The sequence below is a fragment of the Nipponia nippon genome, unplaced genomic scaffold, assembly GCF_047370975.1.
Source record: "Nipponia nippon isolate SJK-2023a ecotype South Korea unplaced genomic scaffold, ASM4737097v1 scaffold_15, whole genome shotgun sequence".
NCBI lineage: Eukaryota > Metazoa > Chordata > Aves > Pelecaniformes > Threskiornithidae > Nipponia > Nipponia nippon.
Genome location: NW_028262331.1, coordinates 7829816 through 7854674, shown reverse-complemented (window position 1 = coordinate 7854674; position 24859 = coordinate 7829816). Strand labels below are relative to the sequence as shown.

Below are 24859 nucleotides of genomic sequence, written 5' to 3'. Positions count from 1 at the left end.
CGGCCTTTAGCGAAAGGAGTTTTAGAGTGTCCTTGTTCTTTACCTTGGGTTATGGAAGGTAGCATCTTTGGACAGCAAACCTTTCCTGCTACATCCAGTCTTTAACAGGATGAGAATTTATTGTCCGTTTGGAAAAGTATATGCTATAGCCAGGATCATCAAAGTAATGTTACTAACAGTAGGAGACAGCACCAGAGCATTTCAGAATTACAAAATTGTTGGTAAGTAATCCCATAACTGGAAAAAAAAAACCTGCAGAAAGCATCTCGTAGAAATTTCTCTTCTTCTCCTTGTAGCTTAATGTGGGGAGGCAGCAGAGTTACAGTGAAGGAACTCAGCTTTGAGCCCCGTCACAACTGTAGTAAACTACGCTTAGCTGATCTTCTCATTGCAGAGCAGGAACATAGTAGGTAAGAAAGAATGTGCAGTAGCCACAAGTGCTCCTGGGGTTTTGGTGTCTCCGGTGGTGTGAGGAAATGTGACTGACCTCGGGAGGACTGTCAGGTTGGGGTTGCACTTTCTCTCCAAATGAGAAATACGTGTCTTCTCCTGTCTCTTCCCACTCCATTTGCTCCCCAGTGGATAATACAGGAGATCATACTTTCTTCTCGTATGTCTAGATGAATGCTTCATCGCACATTTCTTGGATGGCTTATTTATAGATTCTCCTAGTTGTGACAGCAAGCACTGTTTCCTAAATGCCTCCTAATCTACGGTTCTTTTAAAATTTTGGTTAGCTTAATGAAAAGTTAGAAGCATTCACATTGTGTTGATAAAAACACCCAGAAGGTCAGAACTCTTTTAATCTCATATTTGCCTTACAATTTTTTTTTTCCTCTCCCTTTGCAGTAAACTCCGTCATCCTCATTTGCTACAGTTGATGTCTGTTTGTCTGTCGAGTGACTTGGAGAAAACCCGTTTAGTATATGAAAGGGTTAACTTTGGTTCTCTGTACAGCATCCTTCACGAAAGGGTAATTGGAATACTTGTGGTTTTAAAATAGTAATTAATTGAGAGGAAGAAGTTTAGTAACTACATCTACCATCTTTACTCAAAGAACGAGACAAAATCGTCAGTCTGTGTATCCAGGTTTCCATTTCATTGCACAGTATCAGATACTCTGTAAGCTGGTAAGGTTTGTAATTGGCAAATGCTTCAGTTAACGTTTAGGTGCAACTGCCTTGATTTTCTTGTTTGGTGTCAGTATTAAAATGGCTGCTGTTAAATTCAATTGAACTTTTAGTCTTCTGCCTGTGGTTGCATACTGCAGATGTGGCGAAACCGGCTTTTGCCCTTGAATATTTGCATGTACTACATTGCCAGCTGCCCATGTATAAAAGCAAAGGCTTGAACTCAGTAGTGAGTTTTGGTTTGTTGTTGGTTTTTTGGTTTTTTTTTTGTTTGTTTGTTTTTAATCAACTGATCTGTGTTTTATTTTTGTCATTCAATATTTTTCTTTTTTTTGCAGTTAATTGAGTTGTTATTTTATTTCTTTAACTGTTTGAATGCAGACATACATTAGGAGAAATTGCAGTCAAAGGCAAGAAAGTCTAAGAGTTCATTCTGCTTCAGAGTGAATTTTAGCATAGTCAATATGCATTTTTTTTCCTAATTACTTTTAAAGGTATTATTAGTTGGTTTGGTGTTGAGAACAAATATTATTTAGCAAGTGCAATTCATCTGACTTTTACTATAGTATGTTTCATGTTTGCTTTCTTTGCCTTCTTCTGTACAATAATAGTTTTCCCCTACATCAAGCTTTAAAGATCTGCAATGCAAATTTGGTACTTCTGGTTTTTTTTCAGCATACAGAATTCCCAGTACTGCACATGGAGACGATTTTGCATGTGCTGCTTCAAATGAATGATGCTTTGCGTTTTCTACACTCCCGTGGATTTATCCACCGTTCAGTTACCTCCTATGCTATTCAGATTGTTTCTTCTGGTGAGGCAAAGCTATGCAACTTGGAATACATGATAGAGAGGTAAAGAACTTCCTCACTGTTTCTGTGAAAGGGGCAAACACAAAGTCAAATTTAGTGCTAAATTCTGCTGAAGTGCCCCTCTTGACGACTAGGGACTCCTGCCTCTGAGCCAGGCGATGGAGTTACAGGAGTAAAGAACTCCAACTTATTACTGCTCAGGTACATTAACTTTGCCACAGGCAGTATGGCAAGTTTCAGGTGAACTTAGTTTCTATGTTACAAGTATCTGAAAATAGAAAGTAGTAAGAGAAGCAGCTCTTTACTGGAGTATAAAAATACTGTCGTAGAGAAATAGAACCTAATCTTACAGAACAGAGATGAAATTCCTCTTTGAGTAACTAGTTCTGCTGCTGAGCTGGAAATAATTTGTCTCCTCTTGTTATACCGAACTTGTGCTTATGGAGGCTTACCTAAAATGGTTGAAGATGCCACACCTCATTGAACTGGTAGTAATGAAGTGGCACCAGTGACAAAAAGAGTATTTCTTTTATGAGGGACACCATTCATTTCATCTGGGTAAATTATTGCTTATATACACTTTTTACCTCTTTCCTGTTGTGCAGTCTGATTAGAAAGGAAATAAATGGCTGGTTAGACTGTAAAGAAAGAGAGTAAAATTGATAATAAACAAAAATTTGCCAATTGTAATGTCCCAAAAGGAGCAAAGATACTTGCTAACCTCCTTGCAAACTCAATTTGTTAATAAATCTTGGCGATTTGTTGGCTATTTCAGATACAGCTTACTGTGAAATGAATAACCAAAAAACCCTATAGTTAAATGTGAGGAGGAAATTGTCTTCTAGACGTACGTATACATCGCAAAATAAATGTTGACAGGCTAGGTGGCACCTTCTTGTGTTTTGTCCATGGTCAGAGCACGCTGGCCAGAGCTAAAGGGTTGTTTGTAAAATTCCTATTGGGAAATTTTTTCAGCTTTCTCTGATTTCTTTTTGAGTGTAAATTTGTTAAAGGAGGTGTTACTTGCGCCAGAAAGTCTTTGCTGTAATGTGCCAAAATACATTTATTGGTGTGAAAATATTATACATTTTTATTTGCAGGTATACTCTGGCCCTTTTAGGTATTTAAAGTAAAAGCAGATATAACAAACCCAGGTGTTTAATTCCAAAAGACATACCTTCTAGTTGAGTGTGTTGTATGTCCCAATTTACAACTTTTTTCCCTTTATGCAGCAAAGATGGTGGAGAACACAGTGATCTGACGCGTATTCCTGTCCCAGTCCAGCTGTATAAGTGGTGCTCTCCTGAAGTAATCCTTGAAAAAGTTGTCACAGTCAAATCGGATGTTTATAGCTTCTGTACAGTAGTGCAGGAGGCCTTGACAGGTACATCTGTAGGTGTAGGCTTTTGTCACTAGGGTAGCCCACTGAATGTTTTCAATGCAGATTGTCAGCCCCCTCATGTCTGTTTAATTCCCCTGTGTGACTGGATAAAACCTTGCTGTGATGGCTCATACAGAGTTAACTTGGAAAAGGAACCCTCCAGGCAAAAAACCCCAAATGCTAACGACAATAGCAAAGACTACTGGAAACTTCTGTAAAATGTAATCTGAAGACTTAAAATTGCATAACTAAAGGATGAGATTAATGGTTGGTATTAGAGAGACACGATTTTGTGTATGGTGTTCTTCTGCTGTTTATCTTTCTTCTTCATTCGAGGACAACAAAACATTCAGTTAACTCTTTGCAATGTGCAGAATGAGCCTGTGCAGCTTACATCTTTTTGATCACTAAGACACATTACATTATCTGTAATAACAGTAACAATACATTATCTGTAAGTTATGTTATGTATTGTCTTTGACTACTTTGACAGTGAAATGGGATAAACAGTTACCCTAAAAATTAACCCCTTGATTAGCTAGTTGGTAATGAAGAATCCAGAGCATGGTTTACAGTTGACCTGTCCTCTAGAGATTGCTGTCAGCTCCCTTTAAAACATCCACTGTTCAAATAAGATAGGGAGGAGATGCCAGACTGGACTGGATGCTCATTTGGTTCTTGGCAGTAGTTGTAAATTAGGCAATGTGCAGACAATAATGCTTCAGTATCTCTGATTGTTTTCTTTTCCTTTATTTTCATTAACATTGATGTACAGCTTGTGACATAAAGTGTATATTTATGTCTTGCAGAGACCCCTCCCTGGAAAGGTTTTGAAGACTCTGTTATTAAACAGCTCATAATGTCAGGGCAGCAGTTAGAAGCAGATGTCAGACTTCCTATGCCCTATTACGGTATTGTAAAGTCAGGGCTAGAACCTAAACAGAAGAACCGCTCCATGAACCTTCAGGACATTCAGTATATACTGAAAAATGACTTAAAGGTGACTTCCAGGATTGTAGCCTTCCATGTATATAAAATGGCAGAGTCTTGTGTCCATTCAGATTCAAGTTCTGCTGAAATCTAGGTGGAAGGCTTTTTTGTGCACAATCTAAACATTGAGTATTCTTTTCTGATTGTGGAGGCAAACTGCCTTAAAAGAGAAGGTAGAAGCATTGAACTGTCAAATATAGTTGTCTTTTTTTCCATTTTTTGTATTACAGGACTTAGCTAAGTCTCAAACTGGTCATGCTGATGAACTGTTAAAAGCACAAAGGCCTGCTGTTTTTGCAGATGTGAACATCTGTTTGGCATCAGCTTTTAGCTACCAGAAGAGAACACCGGAATTGCAGGGAAAAGAGATAACTGACACTGGTGAGTTTCTTCTAGCAAGATGTCATGTGTCCTTCCCTTAGTGTGTTCCTCAGTATATAAAATATATATAAATATATAATTATATTATTATTATATTATATTATATATATTAATATTATAATAATTATAATAATATATGATTAAATATAATAATATAATATATAATATAATAATATATTTAATAATATAATATATAATATAATAATATATTATAATAATTATTATAATATTATAATAATTATAATAATTATAATTATATATATTAATATTATAATATTATTATATAATATTTATATAATATATAAAATATATAAAATATGTATAATATATTAGTATATATAATAATATATATGTATTATATAAATGTATTTTATATATATAGTATATAATAATATAAATAATTAAAATGTGAGCACTTACAGATTTTATGACATAGTTTGAAAATAAAAAGCAGTAGCTTTGGATTCTAGCTACTACCCTAATTGTTAGTGTAAACTCAAGTCTGGTTAATATTTGAAGTTCAGGCACACTGTTTTCAGCAGAGGTGTTAAATGCTGCTCATGTAATCTCTAAAAGACGTTAAGTCCTAAATGTACGGAAGCAGTGTGTTTGATGGGCATCTGGAGAAACGGCTTAACACTTAAAATCTAATTTTTCAGACACCTCTACTGCCCCAAGAGACTCTCTTTTTCCTGAGGAGAACAGTGCTTTAGTGGACCAAGAAGCATCAACCAGTCTACAGCCAGTTGCACAGGACAAAAATCGTGATGTAGCTTCTGAACTCCAGGCGACCCTCGGTGTTAGTGATGTGGATGACAGCCTCTGCAGCTTTGAAATCAATGAGATCTTTGCCAGTTACCCAGAACTTAATGAAGTCTTCCTGGAAGAAGGAGCTGGATTGGGTCAAACTCTAAAGGATGAAAGAAGGCAGCAAAAGGAAGAAGATAAGGCTACCCTCAGAGACCTATATGCATCCCCTGGAGCGCACTGTGAGGAAAAGCCAGTTTCTGAGGAAGGTGGCTTTTCGGAATCGGGTACAGAGTACACTACAGAAGAGGAGGAGAGGGTAAGTGAGGCCTCTGACCTGTGCATGCTGGCACAGGTGAGAGGTGATGCTGGGAGAAGAATGAGTAGTCTGTCTCAAAGTGAGCAGCACATTGGCAAATGTGTCCTTAATTTAAAGATTGCTCAAAGCATGTTGCAGCAGGCAGCAGATTCCCTGTGCAGAACAGAGGAGAAACTGGACAGTTTAGAGGCCACTGAAAAGCAAAAGCTGCTGCTCCAGGAAATCAGAATGAATCAGCTTTCTAAGCAAATTTGTCAAGAAAGACACTTGAACAGATCTGGTGATACTTCCCAAAACACCAATAACCCTTTTTGTGGAATTAATACTTTTTTATGGAAGGCTATAGGTCCACCATCAAGGGACTATATTCCACCACTGATAACGTGTCAGGCACAAGGAGCTTTGGGTGGAGGCAGTTTCCAAGCTGTTTCAAAGACAGCAAGGGAAATGGAGGCAATTCAAAAGGAAAAGTGGAAGTGCCTTCATGAGATGAGTAAGAGTAAAAATGAAAACAACCATCATGATCTCAGCTTCAGTGTGGTGAAAAGCTTGGATGATCAAATGAGCCTAGACCATGAGGTAAAGTGTTGAGTGGGGTGACTGTGTTTATCACTTCTGTATTCCTTAGCAGGTAAAGAGACATAGTTATGGATGGTGTCCGAGAGGAGGGATGAATCGGTCTTTTAAAATATATTCGCATACCATACTCATTATATATAGGAATGAAAACAGTCAGCTCAGCAGTGCAATAGCATTATTTCTTCTTTCTCCCCACTCCCCCCAGCAGAATCTTCATCCAGTGGCTCAGGAGGGAATAAAATCCTGTACTAAAATGGAGATGGGATTGTCAAGGAAAAGGGCAAGCGGAGAAAGATTTTTGTATACTTAGTTGAGGAGATCTAAGCTGTCATTAGTAAGGGCTCCTAGATAATTTTCATTATTAAATATAAGTAGTTAACATGCTTAGCACAAACAGAAAGAGAGAAATTAATGTACATATCTGCTATGGGAATAATCTCGAGTCATTTAGGTCCACTCATTCCCCTGGGAACTACGTGTTATGATAGTCTGCCTGCATACGTATGAAACCTGCTATAAATCCAGGGCAGAGTTTTTGCTAGGCTGAGGCCTGGAGTTGTCATCCTTTCTCATGAGCAGTGCTACTAAGATACAACCTAGGGAATAAAGTTTGCACGGTCTGGTTCTTAGTATATCTCATAGACAGCTCAACTAGTAATTAGCAGAATGCCCGACGTGTGCTGAATCATGGCTTGTTGGACTCATTTCAGCATTTACTCCCACATGTATCTGTAAGATGCAAAAAAAAGTTCAACTTGCAGTGTCAGAGAGGAGGTGATTCACATTCTGCAGCAAGTGGAAGTGAAGAAGAGAGGTGGTAAGTTTTGATCCTATTCACAAAAGAGTTAATTCTATCAGATTCATCTTAATACAGCCACTGTCAAAAGTAGACACATCCAGGATCAAGGATGGCATTAAATGTTTTTTCAGTAAGCCAAAAGCCATCTGTCCAAGTAGGACCCTCCTGTGAGCCCTTGTCAGCTGCAGAGCTGACAGGGTAACTGCTGCGACAGGGTCGTTACTTTTGAAGAGTGGTGTTCAGACTGATTCCAAATGCCTCTCTGATGGAGGTCAGTGGTCTGAAACTGTAACAGTGCCTAAGGAGAGCAATGTAGTAAGTTACTAGTAAGGGTGGTTCTCCTCTCTGCACAACCTCATTCAATTCTCAGTAGAAATACCTTGGCTTTCATAGGTGTAGGACTAGGACCTATGTTAGGGGCTGTGGGAGTAGAACAGTCTTGCTAAACGCAGTGACAACAGAGCATACGTTACTTCGTTATGTTTGGTGTGCTTTTTAATGTCGTCCCTTTGTATTTCTAAGTATGGGTGGAAAGTACATGTTACAAGTACCTGGCAAAACTTGTGCAAATTAATGGACCTTATTAGTTGGAAAGATGGGGACAGGCACCTCCTTCAATGTTTGGGTCAAATCAGTCAGGAAAACTGTTGCGGTTTTTAAGTTTATTCATGACCCTGTTGGATCAGTAAGACCTGTTGGTGAAGGACTTGGTTAGAACATAAATATGCCAGATGCTGACATGTGGTTAGAAGGTCAAGTGAATGAGCTCTAGATTGGAACTGGGTTGGTGGTAGGAGTGTTGTTATCCAAGTCTGAAGTTCTGAGTATCTTCAGTTGTCCACTATCACCTTCCTGACCTGAATAAAACACATCTACATAGCATTCATTTTCTGTTAGTGTTTATACAGATACATCTGAAGGCAGTTGGCAGCTTTTGAAATTTAGATTTTAATGTACAGCTTGTCTGGTTAATCTATAATAGACCTAAATAACTGTCTGTGCTTTCTAAGCTTCTGACAGCTCAATCTGCCAGTTCTGTTGGGTTCTTAAAACATGTGTGCTCTCAGCCTTTTAATTGACATTAAAACAACTTCTAGTCTTTTACGGACTGGGAAATACTTAACACAATACGCTTGTGCATTAACAGAGTTTGATGCATTTCATAATGACTTATTGTAGGTGCTATCCAACATCAAGATCTGAAATTTACAGTACAAAAATAAGTGAGGAGAGAAGGAGGATGCAGTCAGATTGGAGGAGTAAGTAAAATCAGTGTTAACTCGGCATTAATATTAGCAAGTCTTACTGCAGTGCAGTGCATTAAAACTTAACACATTTTGTTACTTAAGAAAGGTCTGTGTGCCTTAATTGCTGAAGCTCTATTAGGCTGTTCTTGGATGAAAACCAAATGAGTAGGATCCTGTGTCTTGCACATTCAGGGCATAAAATAATCACAACCACATTAGGATGGTTTGATTATAAAGCTCAAGGAGTTTCTAGCCCTGTTTTGGAGGATGTAAGGGAGGGACAGCGTATGAATTTAGAAAGGGTAGTATAGCAGTGACCAGTGGATGGCAGTACAGGCATGAATAATAGAGAATGCAGACTAACAAATACTGTTCCTGTAAAGACTTGTCCGTGTCAATTTATGCAGGTTTTAAGCTTTCCTTAAAATGGAAGGAAGTGTTTAGCTCTTTTCATGATAAAGGAGTTTACAGGCTATAACTTTAGCATTTCGAGTGCTGCAGACATGATGAAACACAGGGAATGCTCTGAAGGTCCAGATTCTGTTGTGTGAACTGGTAATTTTGTTCTTTTTATGTAGCTGAAGTAAAACAAATGGCCAGAAGAGTGGCCTCAGGACAACTAGAACTTGGGTCCCCATATCCAGCCAGTAAATATACATCTGAAAGTGAAGCAGAGAGTATAGAGGAAGCCTTTCAACATGTCACTCTTAGAAACCAAAAAAGTCAAGACCAACAAAGATATCAGTGGCAGACAGGTGATAATGTTGAGCATTGGCACCTGGGCAGCGAGGATAGATCTGAATCTGAGGAGAGTGATCTGGAGTCTGCATTCGGAAGCTCTGGAGGTAAGGATGAAAAACAAAAAAAAATTTCTTCTCTTTTTGTCTCTCTCCATCTCCCAGCAGATTTCAGCTTCTGTGATTTTGTTACAGTAATTGTCAATTTTATCTTCCAGAGTCTTACCCCCAAAGCAGGTCGATCACTCAGTCATTGGTGAACGTAAATAATAGACTAAGATGAGTATTACATGTTAATGGGTGGAGGTAACGCCCAGTGAGCTTGGGGACCCTTCATCATCATTGATTACCATGTATCAGCATGGGACACCCAAAGCTTTCAAGTCCACGAGTATGCTTTCACATTTTATTTTTCTCAATTGGACTACAGAGATGTGTTTTCTGTAGCAGCGTAGTGGGTAGTGCTTTTGTAATAGTCATGGATAAAGAAACAAGGAAGGCTTCACATGCCTAGATTAACGATGTGAGCATTTAAATGTCATTCTTTCTCCATGTTCCTGACAGACAATGTAGTTTTACTGTCTGCTCTCATTGATATTCCATCAGTGGTTCAGATCACTCACTTCATATTATTTTTTGCCTAATAATTTTGTTCCGTTCTGACATCCTAGGGAGAAGTTGCCAGTCGCCATCACAAGATGAACAAGCAGAGTCTGGAATAACCATTCATAAGAATTCAGTCCTTCCTCAACAAGTTAAGAATCTCTCTAGAGTATGTATAGTAATCCAAGAAATCTAGTTGCAGCTAGTTATCTGTAAAACAGCTTAGCCTGGTCTCTTCATGTTGCACACTGAGCTACCAAGACAGCTGATCTTTTCAGTTGTGATCTGACTAACCATCCCCCCCTTCTTTTTTTTCTTTTTTTTTTTTTTTTTTGTTCTATAAACCATCAAGGTAATGTAAGGAGCAGGAGACAGGTTGAAACTCAGAGTGGTCAAATTAAACATCATTTCAATTTGATGCAGTATTGTTTAACATTATTGACTAAAATGTATATTCTTTAATGGAGACTGGAGAAAGCATCTCAAATGATGATGTCTTTCACAGAGGCATTCAAGGGAATTACATTGTTCCCTTAATTCATCTCCTGATGTGTCTGAAGAATTCTCGACTCCTGATACTGATTACTTCCTTTCTCTCACTACTCAGGGAAGTTCAGAACTAGAGGTAAAAATAGCAGAAAAGACAGGAATGAAGTCTGTGTCAAGAACTTTGGATGTAAGTTACACAACATGTGGTTTTATTATGCTCCCATTTGATTTGAAGGAAAGCTGTAGAAAATGAGAGAATAACAGGTTTTCTTTTTCTTTTGAAATAATATCTACAAATAAAGATTATCTAAAAGTAAGAAAATTCTAACCCTGTTCCTTTAAAACACACACTCCCCTTGGGCAGGGGGGGGGAACCCAAGCAACTAAAACCCCACAAATGCCCAGACTCCCAGAACACCAGGAGCATGTTTTCTTAATTTGTTTACCGGGAAATTACATGATTTGTGGCTGAGAAAAGGTTTAGGCAGTTGATAATCTCAGCCTTTCCATCACAGCTCTATCAATTATAGTACTCAATGGTCTTAAAACAATCTTCATGCATTTCTTGAAGATTCAAAACTCTTCTATGGACTTTTAAATCCAATCCATGCTGTTTGCTGATAAGCTCTTGAAAAGTTTGTCTCTCCATTCTGATTATTGTGAACATCATCCTGTGAGAGTTGTCCTACCCTTCACAGCTTGCCTGTGCGACATAGAATTTGCTTCTTTTTTTCCCCCTGCTCCAGACCTCAGATGCTGAGGGCAAATTAGAAGATGCTTGTGAAGGATTTTTACAGAAACAGTTACCTGAAGATGCAGGATCAGGTATTCAGGTTTCAGGTAAATGTGCTCTTTCTTATGAAGGTACTTTTGAGTCGGGGAGACAGAGTCTTGTTGCATTTACGTGTTTGTCAGCAGCACTCCTGTCAGAAGGCTGGAGCTTGATTCTTCAGGGTCACTTGGTCTCTTATTCCTCGTTATTTTAGTCAGAGTTCAGGACACTCGGGATTTTGGAAGATGAGGTTTGGGCATTGCAGTCTCTGAAATATTGTTGAGTGTGATGATTATGTACTTGCTGTATTTCAGCTAAAAAACCAAAACTTGTTTGCAACCTTTTTGTTTTTACAGTAAGGCTAAGTTTAATCTTTTTATGCAACTTGCTATGGTGCTGGAAACTGAATTAGAATTGTATTTACACATTAATTTTCTTATTGCTAGAAGGATCTTGAGCTTAAAACCTGTAAGAGCTGACATTGTGTGTGTGTGCAGAATAATGGAAGGATCATTGTTGTTTCTCTAGTCTGTTGCCTCTCTTAGCTCAAATTTGTAAATGTTGCGATATTCCCCAGTGCTTCAGTGGTTGACTGTCTGGCAGCTGCGGTATGTTTATGAAAATGTGGGTTTAACACACATTCATCTCTTGTCAACAACAAAGGTCACAAGAACAAAAAAATTTAATAAAGTTGCAATTTCCCGTTCAATGGGTTGTGTCACTTTCTTCTGTACTTGCAAAACCCAATAACAGGGAACATTTGTTATTTGTATTCAGGAGGAAGAATACTGTTCTGCAGCACAGCAGCGCAGAACTCCGGCAATAACACGCAAGAAGTGAATCAACTTAGCCATATGCCTGTAGCCAGGTAGATAGACTTATTTTCATCGTTACTTCAAGCATAAATTAGGCTATAAAAGTGTGCTCTCTTTATTAATTCTGCTTCTATATCCAATAGTCAAATAAGATGCCAGTGGTGCTTTTTAATGATTATCTACATACCATAGTTCCTTGCCAAGAAAATACTAAAAGGACTTTCACAGGTCTCATGGGGTTTTGTCTTTTACAGTGTTTGGTTTGGGGTTTTTTTGTTTGCTTAATGAGGGAGCTAAAATAGGAAAAATAAGTCATGTATATATTACCATTCCTTTTACACTGATAAACTACAGTATTAAGCAGAGCAAAGATAATTCAAATGAAGACTTCAGTCATCTGTTTTAATTTTGTTGTGCTTTGGTTTTGGAGCTCAGGTGGCATGAAGATCATGCCTTTTCCCCTCCCGTGGGAAGAATCCGATGCAAGTACACTCACTGTGTCTTGCCTGCAGATAACATTAGCCCATGCTTGGAGACTTGCAGTCTCGTCTGTCAAACATGAGGTGTTTATATCCAGTATTTTTGTAAGTCTTATATTCTACTAGTATGCAGAGATGTTGGCAAGAATCACCACCTCGTGCTGCAAGGGGTACTTTCACCTAAAGAGGAACAGTCCTCTCCCTGAAAGTCTTTCAGCAGTGGCTTTCAGGCTTGAAAGCCCCTTCCCTCCCTGTAGCTCAGCTTTCCTTGTGTTCTTCCAGAGTCAGCAGCTGCTCGCTTTCTCCGAGTGTGGGAGCAAGAGCTGCTTGTACTGCCTGTCAGTGTGGTACTCTCTCCCCTCCCCTGGAGGAACTGAGTTACCAGTGTCAAAGGTAGGCAGCAAGTGTGTAAATACTTGGCCTTAAGGTAAGAGGTAATGGGTTTGGTTGCTCCCTTCACTTCCGAATTGAGCATTTGCCAGCGGGACAGAGAGGACTGTTGCTCTCTGAGCATCTGACTAATCCCCTTTGAATGCCTTTTTGACCTTGAATGGGCTTGTTACAGTTTGAGGAAAAAAGCTTACAATGCAGACCATGAAAGGATGATGAAACAATGTAGTGATGTATATTTGTAGATTTTTATTTAACTTTCAGTTTTGTTTTGAAACTGCATATGTCAATTAGAAGTTTTCTCCTTACTGGGTACAAATCCATAATGTGATTAAAATGACATTTTTCTCCTAGCACTCTCTGTCTTCTGAGCTTTTAAGCAAAATGTTTTTATGAGCTGCAGTTTACCTCGGAGAGAAGGTAGTCCTTAAAACTTCTTGAGAGAGAGGAAATTAAATACATTTATTTTCATAATTCTCTGAGAGGATCAATGAATATGACATTTCTTCCCTCATTCCAGTGTTGAAGGAGCACGAGAAGTGATACTGTGGGAGCCACAGGAAGAAGGCAAAGAAAAAGATGTGTAAGAGCCACAGACCATTTTATATCAAAACTTCAGCTAGTTGGTCATTGTCATTGTGAAAGTTTCTTGTGTTGATGCGAAAAAGGAAGATGAGACAAACCAAAGCTGAGAGAGAGAAAACTCTCTAAATATCGAAAGAATATTTTGGGAGATTGGTGTAAAAGAGCTATCACATACAGTTGTCCTTAGTTTGAAATATTTTCATATTTATAAGTAATTAATTTAGTGTTAATCTGGGTGTGCTTCTTCCCATTAAAGTGTTAGGATTCCTTGTTTCTTCTGTCCATATGACATAGAAGAAATAGAATACTTTAAAGAGCAAATCGTTAGTACGTAGCTAAATAAATGTTATTACAAAAATAGTCTTGTGATTGAGATTCTCAGGAAAAATTCACAGAATAGGTTTGTGACTTACCTAGTAAAGTTAATTTCTTTTTACGGATAATGGAGATTTGCATAGAAATTACTGATTTGGTAACAGTAGACGTCTGTTCATTTCATGGTCTTCTGAGGACAATGTAATCCAGGGTATATCTGCAGAAGATGTTGGTTTGCTTAATATAATCCCAGTCCTGCAACCACTTAAGACTTTGTAACTTGAATGGACATCAGTGCCTGTGCAGATCTTTAGCAGTTTCAGTTTATCTGAGTAATTCTTTCAAAGGCTTCTAAGACCTACATTTAGTCCGAATTAATGGATCATTAATTTTTGTTAAACCTTGAGGTCTTCCCTTGGCTTTGGAGAGAGTTTTCTACCTAGTGGTTCACATTTGAAGTTCTTGCCCTTTCTGGAGGCAGTTTCCTGAGCTTGCTTTTATAGGAGAATTATTAAAATTAAGAAATCCTGTAAAGGAAGGGAAAGCAAATCATTAACCTTTTCTGTCTCTGCAGTATTATTGAAGATGGTGATCTTTAGCCTTCCAAGAATTCTGTGGGAAGCTTTCAAAGGGAATGTCTCTCTTCCTTCTGGAAAACTAGATAAGACTGAACAAAATTAAAATTTAAAGAACCTGAAAATATCAGAACTTAGTGATTCATAAGTGTAAGAAGTGGCTATTCTAACTGTCAGAACATCTTTTCAGATCAGTGACAGATATTCAGGATTTGTCGAGTATCCCCTATGAGCAAGAGAACTGCTGCAGGGATATAGATTGTAAAACGCCCAGAGCGAGTCATGCACCAACGAGCGTCAGCACTCCACTCGGCACAGGTAACTACAGAGAGGAAAGAAGGAAGGACCAGTGAATTACTTAACCTTTCTATGCCAGGAGCGAGGCCTTTCTGCCAAGACTTGCTAACGTAAAAATCATTGGCGTGAATCATGGACACTCCATTCATATAGTACCAATGCAGAAATGTTACGCTTGGAATAAGTAACCACAAGATATGCTGTACCTGTTGTCTGAAATCTCATTGTTTTGGTCTGGAGAGTTACAACTTTGTAGTTAGAGCCTGCTTGGTCAAAAGAAATCTGTAACGTAGAACAAAAGGAGAATTTACAGGGACACGGCTGAAAAGGCCCATATCTGAAAGGTCTCTGAAAGATAATTACTTGGTAGTTAATGGTAGCCTTCATAAATCAGAAATTGTTTTAGACATTTAAAATTGATTTGGAGTGATACGTGTAGATTTTAGCATTTTAAGGACAGACAATGTAATAAGCACTTAGTGTGTTTTGACTGTTGATGAAGCGATCTCAATGTCTCCTGAACTTCAGTGTTGTTTAAGAGCAACAAATTGTCATTTGCTTTGTACTTTCATTATTTTGGTGTAATACAGTAGTCAAAATTTCTCAGTTGGCAAAGTTTTGCATAAATAATGGCTGATATTGAACTTCTAGGTAATCAGTTTGGACTTCTGCTTAGAGATGGTTTATGGGCAATCATTTCTTAGAGTTGCCTGTGCAGGTGCCTGTTCAAATACAAGAAACCTTTTTCTGCTTCCATTGAAATGTGACCAAAATACAAAAAAATCCACAAATCATTTTCCAGCTTTGCTATCATCTTTTTCTTTTCTTTTTTTTTTTAATTCTAGAAGAAAAAATTCCAGTAGCCTTTGAGAAATACAAACGCTGCCGTGAAGTAGCTTCAGATTCTTCCTTTTGCAGTTCTGAAGAGATCTCTTCTGCAGCGTCTGGGACATTCACTACAGCCTATGAAGAGGGAAGGAGCACTGAAATGCCCTCTGTTGCTTCAGGAGTTTGCTCATCTGAATTGAATGAGCCTGTAAGTCTAGAAAATTTACCTTATGTCAGCCATTCTTTAAAATATTTTAAAAAATACTTTTCCTTAAAATAAACGCAAATGGGAAGCACAGAAATTTTTCTAGGTCCTTGTGAGTATTTTGGAATCCTGGATCTGTTGACATAATGACAAAAGTTCTGATTGATTTCAAAGCAGTCAGTGTGTGCCACTGATTATACAAAGAGTTGGCTTCCCCTTGCACCTAATCTTATGTAAATGTTGACCACCATCAAAATGGCCTTGCCTGCCCTCCATCCTTTCCCTGGCTGTAAAGAATTGCCATTTCCCAGCATTAGATCCAGTAATCTTGGAACACCAAAATGGTAATTATCAGCAAAATGATCGGGTAGAAAGGGTATGTTTTTGTTGGGGGGGGGGGGGGGGAGTGATCAGTTGGTCTTCTGGTGAGGCAACAGCAGGTCGCCTATCTGAACCACTCTGAATTCAGAAGCGATTTGTGAACTGTAGGCTTTTGACTATGTGGAAGTGGGGGATAAACCTGAATGAAAATACATACATGTGCACGTGTGTTCAAGTATGTAAGTTTTCATGTGAAACTGAAGAGTTCTCAGAACTTAGTGGGGGAAGGTAAATGAGTAGGTAAATGAGTGATTCCTTGAGGAAGAAAACTAAGGTGAAAGCCTCCATCTAGTAGTTTGGAAGCAAGTAAATGTTCAGAAAGCCCTTGCATTAGGGGATTAAGTTTGTCGTTTTTATGCACAGACGTGGCATAATGTTATCAACTTTGTTGTATCAAAAAATCCTCTCTCTTTGGAGTTGACAATTTCCAAGGTCACTGTAGTGATTTCCAGTAATCTTTTTGGAACTGAAGGTGTTCTGGAGCCACAGCATTATCTTAACTGTCTTTTCAGACAGTTATATACAAAATAGTTGCCTTTATGCATTTCTTATTGTTATTCATTGATGGGGTTGTCATTTAAAGATTAAATTAGAGTTTGTTCAACCAGAACAGTAGTGACTGCATTCGTTGTCATCAGGTCAGGCCTGTGTCTTTCTGCTTGCATAGCAGACAGTTGGAATTCATTAAGCCTGTTAACAGTGCAGTGCTGCCTTGACTGACTCTGTGGAGATATTTGATTGTGTCACTTCCTTGTCTAAAATCTTATTCTAGGATTAAGAGCAGGAAGTACCTGTTTCCATTTTGAGGACAGTGAGGACTTGCCCACGATTACAAATTCTTGATTTTTGGGGGCTCTTTTGGTGAATCGGTGTGCCTGGCTTTAATAATTAAAGATTCAAAATAGAGAATGGGGACTTAAGAGATGTTGGAACTGTCATTTCAAAGAATTCCCATCCAATTGTCCATACAGAGTGCTGAAATGGATAAAGATTGCATAGCTGACAGTATCTTACGGCCAGCTAAAAGATGAGTACACTGCAGCCTAAGCAAAATTTTTGACCCATCTAGCTTACCTGGATGCTACCTCTGTTTTCATGTTCTGAACTGATTGAAGAGCTTATTTAAAAATCCACTAAGGTCCACTAAGGCTTTAATTAAGGCCTTGCATCATTTGGGATTTAGTGTGTTGAAGGGGAGGATTGAAGACCAGCAGTTCTTCAATTTACCTTCCTGTGTTTCATTCTGTATGGTCTTGCACAGGATGGGTTGCCAGTAGTTGCTTCATCCTTGAGAAGCACCAGGAAGGCATCTGGTAAGTCTCTTAATCCAGCCCCAGCCCAAATAGAATGATCAATAAATGGAGCAACAGATTTGAAAAGAAATTCTGCAGTTTTACTTATCCCCCTTTTTTTTTTTCTTTTAAATTCTTTTCTCTCCCTCCCTCCTGGGCATCTCTTTTCATAGAGATAAATAGCTTTTCACACAACTGTGTATTGCTAGTGGTAATTAGGTTATGGATTTAGTGTTTGCATCTGCACACTAAGAACTCTGACCTCTAATCAACCTGCATTTGAGGTGTAAATATTACTGACCTAAAATTTGCAATATAAGATTGAGAACTGAATGTGCAAGTCTAGCTCTAAATGATTTTTCCATTATGAAATTATTTAAGGATATTTCATAAAATGTGAATGAGCCTGGCTCATGCAGGTTGATAAATGAAGTATGTCAGCAAGATGCTGTCATAATGTAAGCCTATATCACAGTTATTAAGGATTAATCACTGCTAATTAATTAGACTTTTTTTTCTATCTCAGCACTCTCACAGGCATATAACAACTTCATTGATGAGCTGCCTCCACCAGCCCAAGAGCTGCTGGATGAAATTGGTAAGAGGCACTTCACCCAAAATGGTATGAGGCTTGCCAGCTGTGTTCAATCAGGATTTCTCCCAAATCATCCACTACTAAAATACACAAGAGCTTCCAAATTAGTTGCAGTCAGGTCCATGATTAGGAAGTTAGGCATCAACAGCTTAAATAACTGGCATTTATTTGAGTTAGTCCTTGAAGTTTCTGCATTCCACGTAATGGTTAGTTGCTGCTGCTGACAGCAGCTAGGCTATTGAGTGCAGATGTAATTTAACACTGAGATGAATTTTGTGTAGACTGAATTTTTCAAAGGTGTCCCGGAGCAATGCATGTTCTCCATTAAAATGAATGCAAGCGGGGCAGCTGCATCCCTCAGTTTTTTTGCACAGCTTAGGCTCAGTGATTTACGTTTCTTTTTGTAATCACATCTTCAGACAGAACACAGTGTAAAAACTGCATTTTTTTACTGGTGTGTGTTACAGAAGAATTTCCTTTGGTTATTGAGCTATAAACTCTTCCTACAACTAACACCAGACATTGGGATGATTAAATGTATGTAGGTCCTATGCTCTTTTAGAAATGAGACACCCAGACATATTCTCATCTTTTTATTTCCTCATTTACCAAAACAAGGACATGTGGAGACGGGCATCAAGTGAATAAATAATGGTCAGAGACAATTTGTAGGATTAATATATGAACTAACTATAGATGATGTACAGGCTTTCGTCTAGGTTTGGCTGGATAAAGTAATATGGTACTTTAGATTGTAGAGAGTCAATTTAGAAAGAGTATTTAGGTCAATAAGGAAATATGCTGTTTTTAACAGAATATTTAAAGCAGCAAGATTCCGTCGCTCAAGAGTCAAGAGAGGAGGGATTGTATGACTGTGGAGTGCAAATAAATGGTTAGTTGATCATAGTCCTAACATAGGGATTGCAAATAGAAAACTACTTTTGCATTGCTGCAGAATTACTCTAAATATTTGTCACTGTATGTTCAGCTATAAGATAAACTTCAATTTTTAGCTTTTTTTTTTTTTGTATTTGTGGTTCAGCAGAAATTTGAGAGGATTCTCCCTTTCTTGGTAAGGTTATATACAATGTTTTTGCAAATAGTACCCCCTCCACCAGTGTTTGCTGTCTTTCTCGGTGTATTCACTCTTTAAAGTCTACAGGGATCTCGTGTGGAAGGCTTGCAGGTCTGAACTATCAGAATTAATCTTCTACTTCTATTATGCCACTGTAATGTATGCTGCGTTCAAACATAAGTGACGAAACCCACAAAAGTATAGATGGTGGGCAGCTGATGTAAAATAGAGCTGAAGTTTCCATTCTGGGGGGGTGGTTCAGTTGAGAAAGTGGCCAGTGCACACTAACTGCTTCTGTTTCTTACTCACCATAATGAAATAATGCCTCTGATCTCATGGTGTAAGAAAATAGCATCTACTGGGCTAATCAATTTTATATTTCCTGTTCTGTTACAGAGATACCCAAGATAGCAGTAGTGAATCTTTGTGCTTCTGAAACTGCAAATAGTAATAAGTGGGAATAATTTTTAGATATACAGCAAGTAATGTCTGAGGAGCAGAAAACCTAAATCTTTATAGGCTCTGCATTTGTTTCCAATGAGTCAGAAAGAAAAGAGCAGTTTAAAAAAAAAAAAAAAAAGAAGACAGGACATGAGTTAGTCTATAAAAAAAGCTAAATAGCATAGTCACTTGAGAATGATATTGGCTCTTGTTTGTGTTATCCTACAGCTTTGTTAGATCTTCTCCCATTTAAAATTATTGCCCAAAGGACAGAAGCTACTGTGACTTCATAGGAATATGTTGGTTTTAGGTGGTAAGGAATGCAGCAGCCTGTATTGCTTGCTGTTCAATCACTGTGGTTTTGTTGTATTTGCATAAAGTACAGCTATTTCAGACTCCATTTTTGTGACAGCCTACTGCTTCCTGCTTATCATAGCTTAGCAGAAGGTGGCTGAATATATTCACATGCTGTAGGGAACAGAACTTGCTGAGATAAGTCTTGGGGGGGAATATCATTGGATTTTGCTAAGTAGGGTAACAAAGCTAACATCCACAGGTTTTCTTTTGATTTTTCTCCCGTATCTAGGATTGTAAGGAGAAAGATTAAAGATTAATTTCCACATGCGTTTTTCATTTTAGTATGAAGCAAGATGTTCAGTCCTGTGAATCTAAAAATGTGTTATGTAAAATACTTATCTAGGTCTTGCTACTGGCCACCTTTGACTGTAGAGAATGCGCATTTGCCTAACTGGTAGAGAATCAGATTACTGAGGAAAGAGTAATTGAGAAGTGGACAACTGGAAGTTTCTCAAGTGCAGTAAATAAAAACACATTTTAATTTCTTTATTATCTTCCTTCATATCTTTGATATTAAAATCTTTCTGTTTATGTGAATAGTTCCCGATCAAATTAAAATGGAAGACAGAGAGTCAAAAAAAGAATCTGAGAGAAATGAGAAGAGAAATCATAGTTTATGGACTAATGAGTCATTTAATCTAGCAGAGGAAACAGAAAGGTATGAAAAAAGGACGGTAAGGCATGTTTGGCTTTGAGTTACAAAGATTTAGAATAATGGTTCCAGTATATTTTAACAAGATTCAGTGCTTACAGTAAACCAACTTTTTTAAGAACCCTGATAATTATGACTATTCTCTTTTAAAATGTGTAGTATTAAACTTGCCAGCATCCATTTTAAATCTTTTATTCAACAGGGCTCACTCTACTCTTGATGATATTTTAGAAAGAATGCTCCATGAAATTCCTGGAGATGAGGAAATCCAAGAACAACCTCAGGGACACACTCTTGGGTTAGCTGATAATTTATATATCGTTCATAAGTTTATTTTGTTTATGTTCTGTGTACAGACCTATGCGGGATTTTTCAGAAAATGTGCTGTGACTCTTTAGGCATTAGTGTGTCAGGGAGCTTGCCTGGAGACATCAATCTGAACTCTCCATACTAAATTGAGAGGGAAAAGAATGTTTTGTTAATATAATTTCTTGTAGGTGGAAAGCAAATACTTCAATAGGCTTGGAAGGCAGTGTGTAGCCTTCACAGAAATCAGAGATAATTTGACAGAATGGTGGATTTTTTTTGAAATAGGGAAGAATGTGCATTAAGAGAACAGAATCATGAGAGCTCTTTAGAAAAGACTTTAAAGAAGAGTTTGGGAAGATGGTTATACTGTCATGGCAGTACAGGAGGAAATGAAGAAAATGGCAGAAGTAATATATACATCACTTTAAGGACAAGATTCATAGTCCAAATAACTTTTTTCCTCTTAGAACCAAAGATCAGAGCCTAGTAACTCTAAACAGCTCCACAGTAAATGTCAGTGAGTAGTCGTAAGTCATTCGTAACATTTATCTTACTGAGGAACACAAGGTATTCTTGCGTTTGGCATCAGGATTTTTTTTTTTTTTTTTCTGATTGAACACAGAAGGCAAATGTCCTGCTAACCAGGACGATCTTGCTGACAGGGCAGACTGATTCCTGCAGTATATATACTGCCATGTTCATAAATGGCTCGATCCAAAGCCCATTCACACTTGTAGTCAGACTACATTTACTTAATGCTATTACATAAGGAATCATTGGAGTCTGCGTATGGATGTAAAGCTAAAGCGCATATGTCGTCTTGGGGGGGAGAGGCAGTTTGTTTGGGGGCTAGAGGGGGCAGAGGCCCATTACAGGTCAGGGTAAAAATAAAAAGGCATCTAGTATCTCCAGAGGTTTCTGTTTTAGTACTCTGTATTCATCCCGTCTAAAAGAAAATACAAAAAAATGGGACGATACAAAAAACTCTGTCATTCAAGGGCTGCAAGCCTGGAAGATCCAGAAGATGTTGAAAGGAAGAAGGGAGTAGAGGAAGGTGGAGCCGAGGCCAGAGGCAGAGCGCCAGAAGGCTGTGCAGGGAGTTCAGAAGGTCCTCTTTGTCTGTAAAGCTTCTGGATGCTGTGCTGGGCAGTATTGCGTTTATTATATTGTTAGCACTGAATTTGCCAAGCTTGCACAGACTAGTTTTTTGCTTTTCTTGATTTCCCCCATTTGGGTACTGTTTCTACCCTGTGCTTTTAAAGGAAAGGAAGCTGCTCTAGGCTTAAACTCTCCCTAGACACTTGAAAATTTTCTAATTTTTGTGGCCAGTTGAGACTGACAGCATTGTGGACTGTTTGCCGGAGTTGCGGAGTGTCTCTCGGAGTGAGAGTGCAGTTTCCTCTACTGACTTGAAAGCACTGAAAGACAGCTGATAGTACTGTGTCTGCGTCCTGTTTAGTGCTCGGCCTCTTTGGCGGAGGCACCTAAATGCTTCACACTGGAAGGACTTTGGTTACTATCAGTATGGTTTGGTACGTACCTGTGATGTGTATGCTAATGCTGTCAAATCCCTTAAACGTCTGTTTCAGTCTCGTCTCCCGTGGCTTTCCTTTAATAGAAACTAGAAGTAAGGAAGAAGACACAAGATAAAATAAAAGTGTTTCCTCCAGTTCTCCATTAGGAACTGTCAAAGCTGACTGGTATTCTACAGCTAAAGTAAAAGGTTGCCATTTTCAACATTTCTCATTAGAGATGTTTCTTGTTACAAGGAGGGGGCTGACATACTTGCATTAAGTTAATGTGCACTTAGTGCTATGCAAAAAATATAAAAGAACTGGCATTTTATCTGGAAAGAAAAAGGCAGCCTTTCATTTTCAGACAGAACTTTTGGTTTTTCAGTGTGTAGCACAAGGTGACTTAAAGGAGGCTGATCTTCAATATTGTGGGCATTTAACACTTGTACAGCAGTCAGCTCCACAACACGTTTTGCTTTCCAGTTGGGCACCCAAAGTTTGAAATGTCCCAGATCACTAGTTACTTTTGGAAATGTTGATGGTAATTTTTAAACCTAGCGATCTGGAGGTAACATCATTGTGCTTGTTATTTGCACAGCATTAGCATCTATGACCCTATTTTCTGACAGACTTCCAGAAGAACTGAGCTGGTAGGGATTGGGCTCTGGGTTTTGAAAACAGAATGATTTCTGATCACAGAGAGGGTCCTGTGTAATGCACCCAATAGCAACAGAGCTGAGGCTGGTTTCTGATTACAAGTGCAACTTAATAGATCTAGCAAAGAGGTCTGTAGCGCTTGATTCGGCACGCTGCTATGTGCTGACAAAACTAGAGCTTTCTCTTTGAAGTGGTGTGTGGCTGTGTGTGTATGTTCTTGGTTTTCAGCTGAATTTACATGTTTTTTAGACACACGTCCTGAAGATCAGAAATCCCACTTAGAGGAATAGCTGTCTTCATCTTTGCCGTTCGGGTGAGCCTCTCTGAATTAAACTGGGCTTTTGGTAGAAATTTGTGTATTCTCTGGCTGCATGAGATACACTCTTGTTTTCCATGCCGAGGAGGCGAAAGGGGTGATATGAAATCCCATTCCCTTCAACTTGTAGTTTAATATAAGAAAAAACCAACCGTGTAACTTTTTTTTTTTTTTCCCCTACAGGATAATTGTTTTGGATTGGAGCTCTCCTACGTGATTAAAATGAATAGTGAATAAGTTCTAATGTATCACCTGCTTACTGCTGCTCGTACCGTGTACAGCTGGGGAACTGCAACCCTTTTTGGCCACATAAACAGTTGTAAAGCTCGGACTTCCTTTAACTGCAGCAGCAAGTACAGAAGAAAATCTGACACTCTGCTTTGTAATACAGTTTGTACTGGTTTTACACCATCATTGCATGTAAAGGCAGTATCAGTATCGCAGAACTGAACTGTTTTCTAATATAACATCCTTATGAAGCTGGCTACATGGTGGGGTTTTTTTCTGCGCCTGTACGCTTTCATAAGCAAAAGAATTTTTTGCTCTGTTGCATTATGCAGTTTTCAGTGTTACAGACAAAATGATTGTAATTCTGTGGACTCCTGTTACTGCTCAGGCACTTAAATTTTTCCATGCTGGAGTGTGGAGAACTGTTACAGCCCATGCAGTGTATGTTTTTCCTTGCTCGTTAAATTTAACAAGGTAATTTCTTGTTTTCTCTTTTCTTGGTGCTTTTGTGATCTAGTGTTGAACTGATTTGACTGATTAAGGGGATTAATTGCTGTGCAAAAAGCTAATGAGAAAAAGGCAGCGTTCTCCAGAGATTGCATGTGCAGTAATACGTTTCCTGCCAGCATTAGACAATACTGAGAAAATCTGGTTAGTATTAGGAAGATGCCTGTTGTTTAATTAAACCACGCTTTTGGTTAGGCCTCCTCCAAGAAAAAAAAAAAAGTCCCTGAATATAATTGAGCTTTGGATCAGGATTTTGATGGGCACAGAAACTTCCTATTTAGCTTTTCTTGTGGTAAATACTGTTCAGGTGCAGGAGGTGTGAAGGTTGTCCTTGTCCCTTTTTAACAGGCCCTGGGATTTTAGCTGCCCTTGTACAGCTGGGTGTGCCACACGTTGCGTTGTCGTTCCTGTTTATGTAGGGAAATGCTGCTGGTCTGTAACTGATAGTTAATTTGGTTTAACAATACTAATAAAAGTTTCCAAGGTTATTGTGCTGCCATGTGGTTCTTTTTTTCTGGTTTTGGAGGTTCTTTTTTGGGGTTCTTTTTTGGTTTTGTGGGGTTTTTTACTTGTTGTTAACTATGTTTCCCATCACCAGACTACGTACACAACTAGATACTGCTAGAGCTACTCCAGGGAAGATGCTGCAAACTGGCAGACTTGGGGGAGCTTTCTTCAGAGGAGATCAAGAAAAAATAAAAATCTTTCATCCGTTTAGTCACGTCATGGTAGTGATAGAGCTAGAGCAGAAGCTGCATCAAGGAGGCTGCAGTCTGCGTTCTGCACCTCAGGTTAGCAGCAGAGCCAGTGCATGGGGAATGGGGCTCGCTGTTGTGCATTACACAGTTCTGTCCAGGCAAAAGTTTAATATTTTCTAACCCAGGCTCGTACCAACTGCAGGTACCCGGTTTTCTCTCTGTGTGAGTTCTGTATCCTCGCTGCAGGCAGAAGAACTTTATATTCTTGATGTAAGCTGCTGGAATAAGATCCTACTTTACATCGGCCTGGGGCTATGCAAAGCGTTGTGTTACGTTACCCTCTGTTCCTTGCAACAGGCTCC

General features: G+C 38.6%; 1 protein-coding gene across 18 annotated transcripts in view; it reads left to right on the top strand.

Moving 5' to 3' along the window:
* The window catches only part of TEX14 (testis expressed 14, intercellular bridge forming factor), a 28970-nt gene extending 4697 nt beyond the window's left edge, over positions 1 to 24273 (top strand). The window contains exons 7-32 of one of the 18 annotated variants that reach the window (XR_015703548.1): positions 297 to 410; positions 850 to 973; positions 1806 to 1984; positions 3175 to 3326; positions 4133 to 4323; positions 4544 to 4694; positions 5354 to 6339; positions 7050 to 7156; positions 8318 to 8397; positions 8964 to 9230; positions 9794 to 9894; positions 10231 to 10401; positions 10961 to 11054; positions 11764 to 11854; positions 12563 to 12673; positions 13191 to 13253; positions 14336 to 14463; positions 15288 to 15478; positions 17118 to 17169; positions 17675 to 17770; positions 18558 to 18635; positions 20157 to 20274; positions 20471 to 20566; positions 22167 to 22300; positions 22998 to 23061; positions 23248 to 23277. Coding sequence is in view for 12 of the 18 variants with exons in the window: in XM_087752207.1 (XP_087608333.1) it covers positions 297 to 410; positions 850 to 973; positions 1806 to 1984; positions 3175 to 3326; positions 4133 to 4323; positions 4544 to 4694; positions 5354 to 6339; positions 7050 to 7156; positions 8318 to 8397; positions 8964 to 9230; positions 9794 to 9894; positions 10231 to 10401; positions 10961 to 11054; positions 11764 to 11854; positions 12563 to 12673; positions 13191 to 13253; positions 14336 to 14463; positions 15288 to 15478; positions 17118 to 17169; positions 17675 to 17746; positions 20157 to 20274; positions 20471 to 20566; positions 21576 to 21702 (3766 nt within the window). In the remaining 6 variants the exon portion in view is untranslated. Of the gene's footprint in view, positions 1 to 296; positions 411 to 849; positions 974 to 1805; positions 1985 to 3174; positions 3327 to 4132; positions 4324 to 4543; positions 4695 to 5353; positions 6340 to 7049; positions 7157 to 8317; positions 8398 to 8963; positions 9231 to 9793; positions 9895 to 10230; positions 10402 to 10960; positions 11055 to 11763; positions 11855 to 12562; positions 12674 to 13190; positions 13254 to 14335; positions 14464 to 15287; positions 15479 to 17117; positions 17170 to 17674; positions 17771 to 18557; positions 18636 to 18788; positions 18816 to 20156; positions 20276 to 20470; positions 20567 to 21575; positions 22044 to 22166; positions 22301 to 22997; positions 23062 to 23247 lie in introns of those variants that run through there. The other 17 variants (XM_087752208.1, XM_087752207.1, XR_015703549.1 and 14 more) reach the window with 17 other exon arrangements.
* The last annotated feature ends 586 nt before the right edge of the window (positions 24274 to 24859 follow it).